Here is a 14,196-nt window from a genome sequence, read left to right as displayed (position 1 = left end):
CTTTTTATATTACCCTGACTTTAAATTATATACGTACTTTTAAATGTCATTACGAAATTCAGTTTTATAATAATCGAACTGTGAATTTCATACGTTTGTGTTATTTATAAATTTGTAAAGTACGATAACAAAAATTTACAAGAAAGTTTAATAATACTTTTATGTTATGGTGCACTTATTCTAATCTATAAGAAGCTGATATTTTTTATTAGTTTCTGTATTTGAAAATTATTGTAATAAAATGTGACTGCAAAAAGATTTGCCATCTAATGATAATAAATTGACGTTTCTTGTTTTTTAATTCTGTTTTCTAAGTCTAATTTAATGTTAAGAATACATGTTTTGTTTTAGAAAATATAAACACAAAACTCTGTTACATGATTGTAGCAGTGGTTCAGAGGATTTTATTTCACCCATGAAAAGGTCACGTGTAGAAGGAACCAATATAACAGAATCAGAAAACAATGTCAAGCGTAACAAATGCAAATATGAAGTTATTAATAAATGTCTGAGGAACATTTCCTCAAAAGTAAATTTACTTGCAGTGAAAGAGTTAAATAATGTTAATATGGATTACATTAATAATAAAAAGACAAATACAAGATCTGATTTACAGGAGAATATACCTGAACTTTTAAAACAGATTAATCAAAAACTTAATGATTTATTGAGTAATGAAAAATCTCATATAAAAAAGAATCAAATTGCAGTTATAAAAGACAGTCAAGCTGAAGTTATGAAAGAAAGTCAAGGAGCATGTAGTAGCAGAAGTAATGTACATGAGTATGAGACAAGGTTTCTAAAAGAACAAACAGAACTACAAACCGTTCAAAATTTTAAGCCTTGCATTATGAAAGTAATAGAAGAATTAAAAAATAAGCTTTCAAAGTTTAAGCAACAAGTAAACCATTTGCAACTGAAGTATTTAAAGGATAAAGTAATGTCACATTATGATGCTGAAAACTTAGTGTTTATTATAGGTTGTATCATTAATAAATTGAAAGAAGAGCTCAGTGAACATCAAAATGATATTGTAAATTGTTATTTTCAAAATAATGTAAAATATAATTGTGAGGAGGTTTATGTCAATACATCAGGTGAACACAATGTTAATAATTTCAATCCATCTGAAAGTTTATCAGAGAAACTTATACCAAATGAAACAAATAGATTGACCAATAATGTATCATCTGGAAAAAATGATATTTCTGCTGCTATGGCTCAAAATAATAATAACATTAAATACGATAATAATATGGAAAACAATGAAGAACTTTTATTGACTTTGAGTAAATTAACAGAGGTCAATCTTATTAAGAAAGTTACTGATAATTCTGCAGCCATTTCTACAAATGTAAAAGATAATCGGTTGAGCGTAGAAGTTGCAAAGAAAGAAGTACAGAAGCATGAAAGACCAGTCAAACATCCTATCATATTTGAAATTCCTGTATCAACTAAACAACATACCACAGTCGAGCATTCTGATAAAGTTCAGCAAAAAACAAGCAACAAAAATCTTGCTGAAAACAAATCAAGATCCAAAAAAAACCAAGTTATAGTGCTGAATTATGACAGTGATGTAAATAGCACGTGCAGTACAGTAGCTCTGTACCCTATAATGAGAAAAGACAACAAACGTAGTCATAAATACAAAGGAAGCAATGTCAAAGGTACAGTACATCAGAATACAGATTGTACCATATTGAAAAGTCCAATTTTAAAAGATACTGGTTTGAAAGAAAAAGTAAACTCTAAAACTCAACCAGATACAGTATACCATTGTAATTCAAATGAGACTGTAATCATAACAAACAACAAACAGTGTAATCCTAATGAACAAGATTTACATAATGACAGTACAATAATCTATCAGGTAGACCAGGATGCATTATCAGAATGTTCATGTGCTTCAACTGTATATTCCCCAGATCATGTTTCTGTTGATACAACAAATTTAAGAAGCGAATATCTTTCCAAATTTAATCAAATAAGCAAGCAGAATGCATGTAACATGGACCAAAAATTGTTAATGTCTTGTAAAGTATTAGTAGAGAACATTGACAAAAACACTAAGATAAGTTAAGAACAAAATTTATATGAATACAGTGAGGTTACATAATATTAATATTTATATAGTATTAAAAATGTATGTTACATAGTATTTAAATATATGTTACATAGTATTTAAAATGTATGTACGTTAAAACAGATTCATATGGAACGTTTTGTATTTCCTATCTGAAACTACAAGGTGTAAAGACAAAGGAGTTTAGTTTTTCAAAGTTCAATGTTATTTATTTTCTACATACACTGGATGTCTCAGCTAACTTGATCACCTCGAATAATGACTTGACGGTACACTTTATGAAAATTTTTAGGTGTGGAACTTAAATAGCATCAAGGGGCACATCTTATAAGGTACATGCTTTTTTTGTGGGTGGAGGAATTTCAGAGATTTTAAGATCACTTTGATTTTTTTTTAACGGAATGATCTGAGTATCAAATTTTGAGTAAAAATGTTACAAAATTTTTAATACGTACTTACTATCTGGAAGCTATATGTGCTCGAACTGATGCCCCTCAACTTCAGTACAGTGATTATATCGTAAATATTTCGTTAATTATTAGGTTCAGGACGTATTAAGGTCAACACATTTTTACTCAGAATTTGATACTCTATGGATATATGGTACAAAAAATAGACCACCCCATTAAAAAAAATCAAGGTGACATTGAAACCTCTGAAATTCTTCCACCAACAAAAAAAGCACGTACCTTATATGATGTGCCCCTTGATGCCATTTAAGTTCCACGCCTCAAATTTTTTATGAACTGTATCGTTAACTCATTATTCGAGGTGATCAACTGAGCTGAGACACTTTTGTATGATAATGTGGAGTCTTTGGAGTTATTGCTAGATATTAGAGTACGTGATACCTTTTGATAAATAATATTTACGATTTGTGTCTAACATTTTTCATTACACTATGTGGTTTAAATTTATATGGTTCAAATGTATTCTTTTAGCACGCAGAACTTTTTCTAAGTTGATCATATCTACTATATATGATTTAGTATTATCTATTTAGGTAAGATGATAACCAGTGCTCCATATTTGCAAAATATTTTTTTGTCTGCATTTTTCAAAAATTGTTCAAAAGGGACATTTATTTTTTAACAAACTTTACAAAACTAGAAAGATTAATAAGATACGTCACCTAGAAAAATAATGGGCAATTTTTGAAGAGAGAAGAGAAGAAATAAAAATTGAATTCTGTTAGTACCGGTAATAGTTAAGTTTCAGGCGGAGGTTATTGTTAATGTTATAATTTGTAATGTGTTTGTTAAATATGATTTGAGTGTACTGCAGTATATTCATAATATTAAGTCAGTATTGTCAATCTCAAATGCTACATCTATTGAGGAATTACATACATACAACATTCACTAGCAAGACATTAATGACGATTGTCATTATATGACGATTCTTTGCATGTCTAATATATAAAATGTATTTGTACATATTAAAAGAATTTATCTGCATGCATTGTGTTCTGTTTTCTTAAGTGCATGTGTCACAAATGATTAGATATGGTTGAACGCTAGTGTGTTACGAATTATGGGAGGTATTGACGGCTTTTATTAGAAATAATTAATTTCCTGTTAAAGAAATACACTCGATACTTCAACTGTATAAATTCTGGGAACATTTCTGTTGCTCCTTCAAGGTGGTGAAAATGCGATGATCGAAACCGGGTTTTTATTTTACTATTAAATGTTAATAGTAAAACTAAATACTTTATTGATGCAGTAAAACTTGGTTTTACGAATATCTTTCCTCAGCCTTATGTACTTTGTTACGTATGAAGAATTTTCTATGATACTTCTCGCTCTAATAGTCCGAGCTCGCACCCGGCAAAGGAAAACGCCCTTACGTTTTCGGTATCTCTTGAGCAAGCGAAGGAGTAAAACTCGTTCCCACGACGTGGTAACCAAAAAACTGGGAAAAAAATGTGGCCTACTAATATACTGAATAAAATAATATGGTCCTTAAAACTGATTTTAATCAACTATAAAATACATGGCCAGTTACTGGGACCTCAAATTAAGCCACTAGATCAACCGCATTTTCCTTGGCCATCTATTAGGGTGTTTAATATATTTCAACTAGAATCTTCAACCGAAAAATTGGAAAAAATTCTGTAATGTCTGCAATGTAGGATATTTTTGCACGTTTTTAAATAGAGAAAATGCAGCAATAAAAATGGTTATTTATACGTTATGTCGCTATACAAATTGTATACAGAGAATCTTTGTTGGGTGTGTGGGGCTCGTTTCCGCGACGGAACTTACACGTGAGAAGTAAAAAGTCGTCAGCACCTCATAAATTTGTTTTACGCGCGAAGTCCGAGCCTCGGCTACGAAAGCGGAAGGGTATTGGGATTTACTGTAGGGGCTCGCTGCCAACTTCACTCCGACCGACGGAGTGGGGAATAGCGACAGTTGGCAGCGTAGCAACGCGACAGTAGCGACAGTGGCGGGAGTTCCCCATTTGAGTTTTAAGAGTCACATTGAACGGTAGCGTGTGCTACGAGAACCGCTTAGTAATGGGCACCATCGACTAAAAGCTATCGACTAACATAAGTCGATAGTAACCAACGACTATTTTCAGTCGACTAATTTTTTCAATCGTCGACTACTTTAGTCGCTTGAAGCGATTACTTTCAGGCGACTAATATTAGTCGCTTGAAGCGACTACTTTAGTCGATTAAATTTAGTCGCTTCAAGCGACACGCTCGAACTATCGAGCTATTGATCGCTATTGACTGGATCTTGATTATTTTCGTCGCGATGCAAACGAATTGTAATTTTTCCATTTATGTTTTTATGCATGACCAAGAACTGTGCAAATTATTGCTTATAACCTAATTGATTTTCATACAAAATTTAGAGCAGTTAAGTTTTTAACTGCCAATATTAAATAGCTTACAAAAAATCGAATATTGGTAATTGTTTAAAAAAACTTGTGTACCACTTACATTTTTGAAATTCTATCTATGAACTAATACATTTCCAAAGGTAAATGCACCAATGGTGCTGAAAAGTTGATGACATAATCTATACATAACCTATAAAGCAAAATTTCAGTCGACTAAATAGTCGATAGTATGTTGCGACTAAATAATCATTAGTCGATAGTTTAATTTAGTCGATGGTGCTCGTCACTAGAACCGCTGTGATACCCACATGTGTTCAGTCACAAAATAAAATACTATTTTGTTTACACCACGCTGATGGATGAACTCGTCATTTCACCACCCTCATCACAGCCACGAAGGAAAAGCTTCCAATTGAGAACACGGCAGAAGTAGGACTGCCCTGCGGTCGAGTGACCCCCAGTCCATCCTACATTGGTGACCGCGACGTGATTTCACCGTCGAGAGCTGAGGAGCGTTTTCCTGAGGAAGCAGGGAGGAGGTAGCGGCCTTTCGGTGCCAAGGTAGCGTTAACAAGGTGATAGCGAAGCTGATCGAAAAATAGGGATCTTCTAGAAAAATTTCTAGTTACCGGTGCGTGGTTGCCGACGAACGGCCATTTTTCGTTTGCGAGACGCGCGGACAAAGAAACTGCCATCTTTGTTTCGAGGCGCCGCCATATTGGTTCTTTCTTATTGTATGCGCGCGCGTGTACCAGCGTCACCTGAGCGTTGAGTCGTTGTTGCTCGTTTAAATCCTTAATTAGGTTAGAGTAGCGATATCGCGCATAATGGCGGAAGGGGAGAACGGCCAGTCGCTCGCAGACCAGTCAATGCAAACTCAAGGAGAGCTCGAAATCGCGACGCGACATTTGCAGGATCAGCAACAACCGCGTATCGACTCGTACCGTGTGCCGAAGATACCCGCGTTCTTTCGTAAGGATCCGGCGTTTTGGTTTTCGCGCGTAGAAGCAACGTTTCGTAACGCGCCCATTGTCGACGAACAGACGAAGGTCGATTTTAGGTATAGCGAGCTTCAACGATTTGGTTACGAATGGTGGCGTAACTAACCCGTATACAAAGATCAAGGATCGCGTAATCTCGGCATTTCTGGTCGGAAAGCCGACTTCGACAGCTACTAAAGGGACAGGTGTTGACGGACGGAGGGGTGGTGCGGTCAATGGCTCTATACGGGTCGCCCGTGTGGGCTGGCGAGCTGGTGGACCGCTGCCGTCGACGACGGCAAATCCTCCGCACTTTACAGCGGAGGATGGCCATCAGACTCGTCAGGGGGTACCGCACCATCTCCCACGAGGCGGCCATGGTGTTGGTGGGGGTTGTCCCGTTTGAGCTGCAAGCGGAGACAGATGCCGTCGTGTATCGGCGTCGTGAGGCCTACCGTCCGGCGGGGCATCCCCCGCCGCCGGACGTGGTGGAAGGCTAGACGCGCCGGATCCGGGAGATTGCCCGCCGAGCGTGGCGGATGCAGCTCGAGGGAAGCGCCGCCGCGCGAAAGCGGGCGGTCGGGGCGGTCCTGCCGTGCCTGAATGCATGGCTGGACCGTGGCCACGGTTGCTTCGGTGAGTATCTGCACAGGATAGGGGCGGCGACGATGGCGGAATGCCGGAGAGGCTGTGGACTCCGCGCAGCACGTTCTGGAGGAGTGTCCGTCGTTCGCCGGAGAGTGGCGGGACCTCCGACGGGCAATTGGGTGGGACCTCTCGTTGCGGGCTGTGGTGGAGGCCATGGTCAGCGACGAGGGGTTCTGGAAGGCGGTGGCCTCCTACTGCGAGAAAGTAATCTCGCGGAAGGAGGCCGACGAGCGGGTGCGGGAGAGGATCGAACCCGTTCGTTGATTGAGGAGAGCGGAGAGGAGGGTTCGGAGGCGGCAGCTTACTGCTGCTTCGGTGGGAGCCCTGCCTCTCCTGGGAGGGGGGATTGGTACAGGTGGACCCAGGGCCCCATAGCACGTACAATCCCCCCTCCCATTGAACGGCGGTGCACGGGGTACCGCGAGTCTGGTGACGGGGTTGCTGTGTGAGCACGCAAGTTCAGAGGGTCACAGTCGCGGTGACCCCTAGTGATGGTCGCGGAGCAACGGAACTGGGGGATGACAATGGGGATGTCACTCCTGTCGTGACCAGTTCAGCATGCAACGGTGTCGGGAGGTGCCCCCACCCCCCGACGTTGTCTGAGGAGGTGGAGGGACGGTTAAATTTATTTTCAATTAATTAACATTAAATGAAACATTAATCAATTAATTGACATTAAATTAAATTTCTGGTTTCTTTCAATTTTTTGCACAATGTTTGAAATGTTCGGTGCGAAGGATGAGTACGGTTTGAATATCGTTCAGCATACAAGGATCGAGCTCTTATCGAATTTTGTCGCAGTTTTCTATAAATGAGGATCATATTCACTTGCTCTTCGAAAGAAAACTTCATTTTGATGATCACGCAGCTACTTGACTTAGCAATCGACCGAGACTGACTACCGATTCATGTTAATGTTACGAATTGATGAGATGTTTACATTTTTAGCTATATGCGATGTATTGCCACAACATAAACAATGTTACAAGACCATTCGTTTATGTAAAACTATGAAATAATACAGCATGTGCTAGAATAAGTTCAGAAACGATAAGACATGCACGTGATGCAGCGATACGAATCGTAAGAATACCTTACGATAGCATAGTAAAATTTAATTCTTATTAAAAAATACTGTTTTAATTTTAGTACGGAAACTTTTAATGGAATGTCTATGTATTATGTTGTATGCAATGAGAATAATACGTCTTAGAACACCTGGATAAAATATTTTTGTGCCAAGTGGATCACTTGAAATTTTATATGCATATTTATGGTCTACATTATAAAGCATCTATACATAATCTAACACACGCATATACTTTGGAGTTCATTTAAACAAAAATCTAACTTCTGGAAAAAGACTGTGATAGGAAATTAATCGATCACGAAAATACTCGTGATAGATGTGTCACGGAAAGATGAAGGTTTATATTGTACATACCTGTACGACACGGCAGTTAAATCTGGCGCTACACTCGACATAGCCACATCGCCAGTGCTTCCGGACAAGATTGACGATATCCCTGTACCTAGTTCCGGAAGCAACCGCAGGCGATAATTCGTCTTGCTTGTTTCCAACTACTAATAACGGTACACCCCTCATGTCTCGTGCTTCGTAAATTTGTTCTCGTAACGTTCTAATATACTGTGAAAGAAAAAAAAGAACAGTTTAAAATGTATTTTGGACCAAGTCTGCACGAGAAAAAAAGTAGTTGCACATTTGCGCTTGTAAAAGGACACATTATAATTGTGTTATTTTTTTCGGGGGGTGATTCACTACTGCAGATATTATTGTTTAGAAGTCTGCAAAATTTTGTAAAATGTTATAGGGTGAAAAATGTCTGTTTGCACATTAACGATTGTGATAATAAGATATTATACCACTTCATTGTTGTGACCACATATGTAGAAACAAATTTTTCAGCATTTTTTACTTTTCCATCTACTCAATAACAAATTGTTATTTTTTGAGAATGGGTTGTATCAGTTGTATCAAGTCTATTTTTCATTTTCTTCAATTTAGATTCTATTCCTCATTTTGAACAATATATCTTCATGAGATTTGGCTTTTTGATGTAATTTTCGTTATATGTGGTTTTTCATATTGTTATATTTATGAACGATATACAGGCGCTCTATTAGATCTACCAATAACTAAGCCACTATTGTTTATTAGTTATAAAGGAATATATTGTAACTTACAAATATTTTTCAAACTTTTCATCGAAAATAGTGCAGGATGCTGGAAGATCATAATGAATCTGCTACCTGCTACACTATTTGGCGAAATTCGTGAAACTCACAAGGAAGGTTTCCCAACCCGGAGACGCCGACTTCAATGAAACTTCGCACGTTTGTTAAGCAAGCACAAATAAGGGACACGTATTGTTTTTATCGGCTAACATTCACGTTAAGGGGGTGAAACCACCCCCCAAAGTTTTTCGACCCAGAAATACTATCTCAAAAACCAGAGGAGATAAATGAAAACTTCTAATGGGTGTGTTTTATGGTTTTCATGTACAATAATATGGTGCTAACAAATTGTCCAAAATACCATTTGTTTATAACAAAACAATTTTGTATAACTCTATTTTACAACTTATTCAAATTTACACAATGACAAAAAATGACGAGCATTTCATTCCAAATCCATTAGATTTATGAAATTGCCTCCTACAGTTTCGTAAATTCTTATTATCATATATCCGTAAGAAAATATATACAAAACAGTACTAGTATTTATAAACATAAATATGAGCAGAGATAGTTGCTTACTACGAGTTTTATTAAATATATATAATATAATATATATAATATTTAATGATGATCTCTCGCGAGCGCATGACGTCAGACTCCGGCACCGTACACGAGGGGTTAATTTCTACCTTGAATAATAATTCCCTTTTCACATTGTGCACAACGTGTTAACGTACACGTAATTCACTTGACGATTACATTAAACGAGAACTATTTTACGAATCGTAATTGATGGTTAAACGTTAAAAGCAGCTGGGGCATGGTACAGTCTGAAAATTAACGGTGCAAATGTCTACATACCTGAAACGTGTCCTGATTGCTGAGATCAAATACGAGTACGTAGGCGTTTGCACTTCGCAGCCCGTAATAGCGGAAGTCCGTCCATTCGAGGTGCGTGCTGACCGGAAAATACGGGATCGTCGGTAAATCCGTGATTTTTAACTCGTATAATCGGTCGGCGAGTACCACGCTCGGATAGAAGGTCTCCCTGCGCTCGGTCGGCTTGTATTCCTCGGAGAATTCGCTCCACACGAATTGCTGCAATCCACAAACGATGGAACACCGGGTACCACTCTTGCAATTCGGGAAAACCGTTCTTGTTAACGTATGGTAAAAGTCAATATTGGAATTTGGTAGGTACACGGCTGAGAAATCACGGATCGCTTTGTAACCGCGTATCGGTGATATGTTCGAATACTACCACTGTCAAACCTAGTTTTGCTAGAATTAGTTTGCAGCTACTTGAACACATGTCACGTCAAATGTTTTTCAACCTTTGACTGGTCACGTGCCTTGGAATCATATGGTCAGTCGCGTGGGGTTTGTTAGATCCTATGGGTCACTCCATGCCAATCGGATCAGTTTTGTACACGATAGTAGGGTTAGGTGTAGGGTTAGGTTAAGTCATCATTTTGTTGATTTCGAAATGAAAAAAATGCGATTTTAGTGAAAAAAATCGTATTTATTTTGGTTTACATGCTTTGATAATGCTTTAGTTTACATTTGGTTTGTTGTCAACGTATGTATACAGACTACGTTTATACTAAAGTGTTATCAAAGCATGTAAACCAGAAGAAAATTAACATTAACATTTCACATAACTCGCATTGTTCTTAAAATTTTGAAGGGATAGATAAATTCTGCGGTCAGATTTGAATTCAGCGTGTCCAAGTCTATAAGATATGGTGTATAATAAGTCAAGAGCAGAATTAAACCACACATTATAGCGGAAAAACCGCAATTTTCTTCAGAAATGTCGTTTGACATAGATTTCCAAGGTCAAAACTTGTTTCTGATACTTCTAGATTTTTTCCTGATTCTACAATATCTTAGCTTTTGACATGGAAAAAGATTCATTTCTCTATCTTATTTCTATCAAAAGTTCCACGATTTTGACACAAAAAAGAGCAGTTTGCTCTACTGCGCGCCACGGTGCTTATCTGAAACGGTGGACCCTGCGACATTTGTCGACCTGCTGCGACTACAATTTTAGAGTGCCCGCGAATTCAGAAAATTAATTTTAAAGAGAAAAGATAAGAAAATACAGGCACATTATTTTTAATCGTTTAAATTTGTGATCTAGGGATCGAATTTACAAAACAAAAATGTTTTTAATATTCCTGTATTGCAAAAATAACTTTAGGGGCAAAGCAAACAATAATTAGTTACAAAGAACGATGCTTTACGATCACAATGAAAAAAGAATCAAGTTCTTATCTTTAATAGTTACGGAGATAAAAATTCTTTCTGGTGGTAGTTTTCGTAAAAATCAGTGAAAACTACCAACTTTGAGGGTCTGTATGTTTTAAATAATTTCGAAAGCAGCACAATGATGACTTAACCCCTCCTTATTTTCACATGAAATATAACATATTTCAATTTGGACATCATCCCAGACATCGTGTACAAAAGTGATCTGCTTGGCGTGGAATGACCCCTATATGAAAAATCTCTGTAATCGACATTATTATTATTATTATTATTGCGGACGTCTATTATGATTGGCATGTACAAAGTTATGTTTTTTTAAATAAAACATATGATATGTTTATTCTTAAATTCTGAAAACAAAACAAAACATAAAAGAGTTCTTTTTAATTAACAGGAATTAGAATCACCTCAATCCTTATAATTTAATCAAGTAAACTCAGCTATACAAAAGCACAAAATTCGCACGATTGAAATAACAATGTTATAAATACCTCGAAAAATATGAATGATATGAAAAAAAATGTGTTAGGTAGAAGTTGTATGGTTTTGTAGAGGACATATTATGCTGTCATTTATATGACTTTACGATGACCTTGGAAAAGCCTACAAAGGCCAACTTTGAATTTTTAAATTGGAACCCATATTTTTTATTGCATAATATTATTGTTGGCATCAAAGCGTTTCTGAAACACTTCAAAGAAAGATTATATTCACGGGTATCGGTGAGGCAACGCTAATGCAACGATGAAACTTTTTTATTTTTTATTCGTTGTTAATGAAACTTTTACTAGTATATTGGTGAGATTTTTCTGATTAAACTGATACCAAATACGACATAATTTGGATCATATGTACACATGGAGAAAGTGTTAACGGTTCATATTCGTTCATTATCGCTTCTGATAAATAACAAACACGACTTGTTAAATACGTTTAATAATAACAATGTAATTTTTTTAAACGTGACTACACATTTTTATTATTGCTCTGTTATTAAGCATTTTAAAACAAATTCATCACATATTTGAAAGTTTTATGCGAATTTAATTGAATATTTCTGGCAAATATCAATTCGAATTAGCTTGTTTTTTCCATAACGTATGATCTACGAGAGAATATTCAAATAATGTTCCGAAAAATGATTGTTCAAGCAGAACTTCCAAATGTGTTATTCAATTCATCTTGAGCTGTTTAATAACTTGGCAGTAATAAAAATATGCAGTTTCATTTAGAAAAATTATATTGTTATTAAAAGCTAAGTAAATAACAATTAAAAAAGACATTCAAATATCCTATTAAGTTTGTTCCATGAAGTCAAACAACTTTTGTATAAAACATTGTATGTTTTCATATTTTCAATGGTTAAAGAAATAATAGCGTGTACTTGTACACTTAACCGGAATTTCATGCGCTGTGCATTGGAACGGCGTGACACCCGAATGTCTTTGAAGCTCCATCCTGACTACAATTGTGAGATGATACTGTATAATAAGGTATGTGTTGTTTTGTGGAATTTAAACTAACAATGCGTTTCCTCGATTTTATGGCGTCATTATAAAGATGGCGCGTTTTTTGGATGTTTTCCGGTTAGACTGAATGTGTGTGCGCAAGGTGCGACTACGCAGAGAGTGTGATGTAAGTCTTCGTTGAATAAGCATGCGAGATATTGCTATGTGTATCTTATTAAGAAATCCGAAGTTCCTGATTATAGTATATAGTAAATGATAAGTGTATCTTTAATAGAGAATAAAGTTTATAGTGTATCAGAGTGAATACAAGCCTACATAAATCTATTCAATTAGATATAAAACACAACAGTATGTTTATCAAAAAATATTGAAGGAACAACATATATTTTTTTCAGATTTTTAAAAACGTGAGCACTGATTCGTTTTTGCAAAAATAAAAATATATACGACAAAATTAAAAGTATATTTAGAAAGGCTCCTGTGAAACAAAGGAAACAAATTTTGGTCTGCAATTGTAATAGTTCCCGAAATAAAAATTCGTTCATACAGTTATGTACGTCTTATTATAGTAAATATACATTTACATATAGTATACATACATATTGCACTATGTACTTTACACTACGCTGATATACAATAACATACTAAAAGTATGTACTGCTGAACTATTTCGCTTCTCTACTGAAAACGAAACAGATTTTGTAATTTTATAGGTCTTCTCTATCGTTTGCTATGGTTAGATTTCCTCCTAGACCCATAGTTTTGAAAATAATTTTTTTTTTTAAATAAATTGAAGAATATCAGCAAAAATTCATGCGTTTTCGGTGTCCTATTCAGTTTGATCATTATTTACACATATTTAGCTGTCTATAATATAATAACAATTTACATCATTTTGTGCGGGAGGGTCCAGAGAATTATTTCGTGTCGAACGCAACTGAATAACTGTTACTATAAAAGCACAGCACACCTCTAAAGGTGAAATTTCCAATTTTTGCTTAAAATTAATTTTTTTAAGAACTGGACGTACTGAGGAAAAATGTGCAGATTCGTATTCAGCTCATAAAGATCTATCTATGAGGTATTGTACGTATTGAACAGTGTAATGAAAGAATATGAATTGTTAACACTTTCTACATATGTACATAAGTAAATATGATCCAAATTGTGTCGTATTTGATATTATTTTAATCAGAAAAATCTCACCTCTCATATATTCATAAAAGTGTCATTAATAAAGAACCAAAAATAAAAAGGTTTTATCGTTGCATTAGTATTGTCTCCCGGACACCCGGGAATGTAACCTTTTTGTGGGCTGCCAACGTTCAGTCGTCGGCTCGTGAATGGGAAGCCACCTTGGCGCGCCGGGGCAACAAAGTATGTGCTTGTCAGGTTCCACGGTCTCTCCCCCCCCTCCTCCTCTCCCCAGTAGTGGGGATGACTCCTAGACACGAATCATCGATAAACAATCAGTCAATAATCGAGAGTTCCCTGTACCACTCATAGATATATACAGGGTGTCCCAAAAATGTCCTCCGACCCGGAAATGTGGCACTCGGGGGGTGAATTGGAACAACTTTTTCCTTAGCCAAAATTTAAACTGAGGCTTCGTTTACGAGATATTAACGAAAAACCGCGACCAATCAGAGCGCGAGTTTGCCAGCCGAGTTCCCGCGCTAGCGGTGGCTAC

At 36.4% G+C, this 14,196-nt stretch overlaps 1 protein-coding gene across 1 annotated transcript in view; it reads right to left on the bottom strand.

Annotated features, from left to right (window-relative positions):
- Positions 1-14,196, bottom strand: part of LOC107188761 (ras-like protein family member 10B) — a 37,497-nt gene that overhangs the window by 3,308 nt on the left and 19,993 nt on the right. The window contains exons 3-4 of the mRNA XM_015577114.1: positions 9,628-9,864; positions 8,012-8,215 (exon numbers count right to left, since the gene is read on the bottom strand). Coding sequence (XP_015432600.1) covers positions 8,012-8,215; positions 9,628-9,864 — 441 coding nt within the window. The remainder of the gene's footprint in view (positions 1-8,011; positions 8,216-9,627; positions 9,865-14,196) is intronic.

Source organism: Dufourea novaeangliae, unplaced genomic scaffold, assembly GCF_001272555.1.
Source record: "Dufourea novaeangliae isolate 0120121106 unplaced genomic scaffold, ASM127255v1 scaffold108, whole genome shotgun sequence".
NCBI lineage: Eukaryota > Metazoa > Arthropoda > Insecta > Hymenoptera > Halictidae > Dufourea > Dufourea novaeangliae.
Note: the sequence above shows the minus strand (reverse complement) of the source record. Positions and strands in the feature narration are given on the sequence as shown.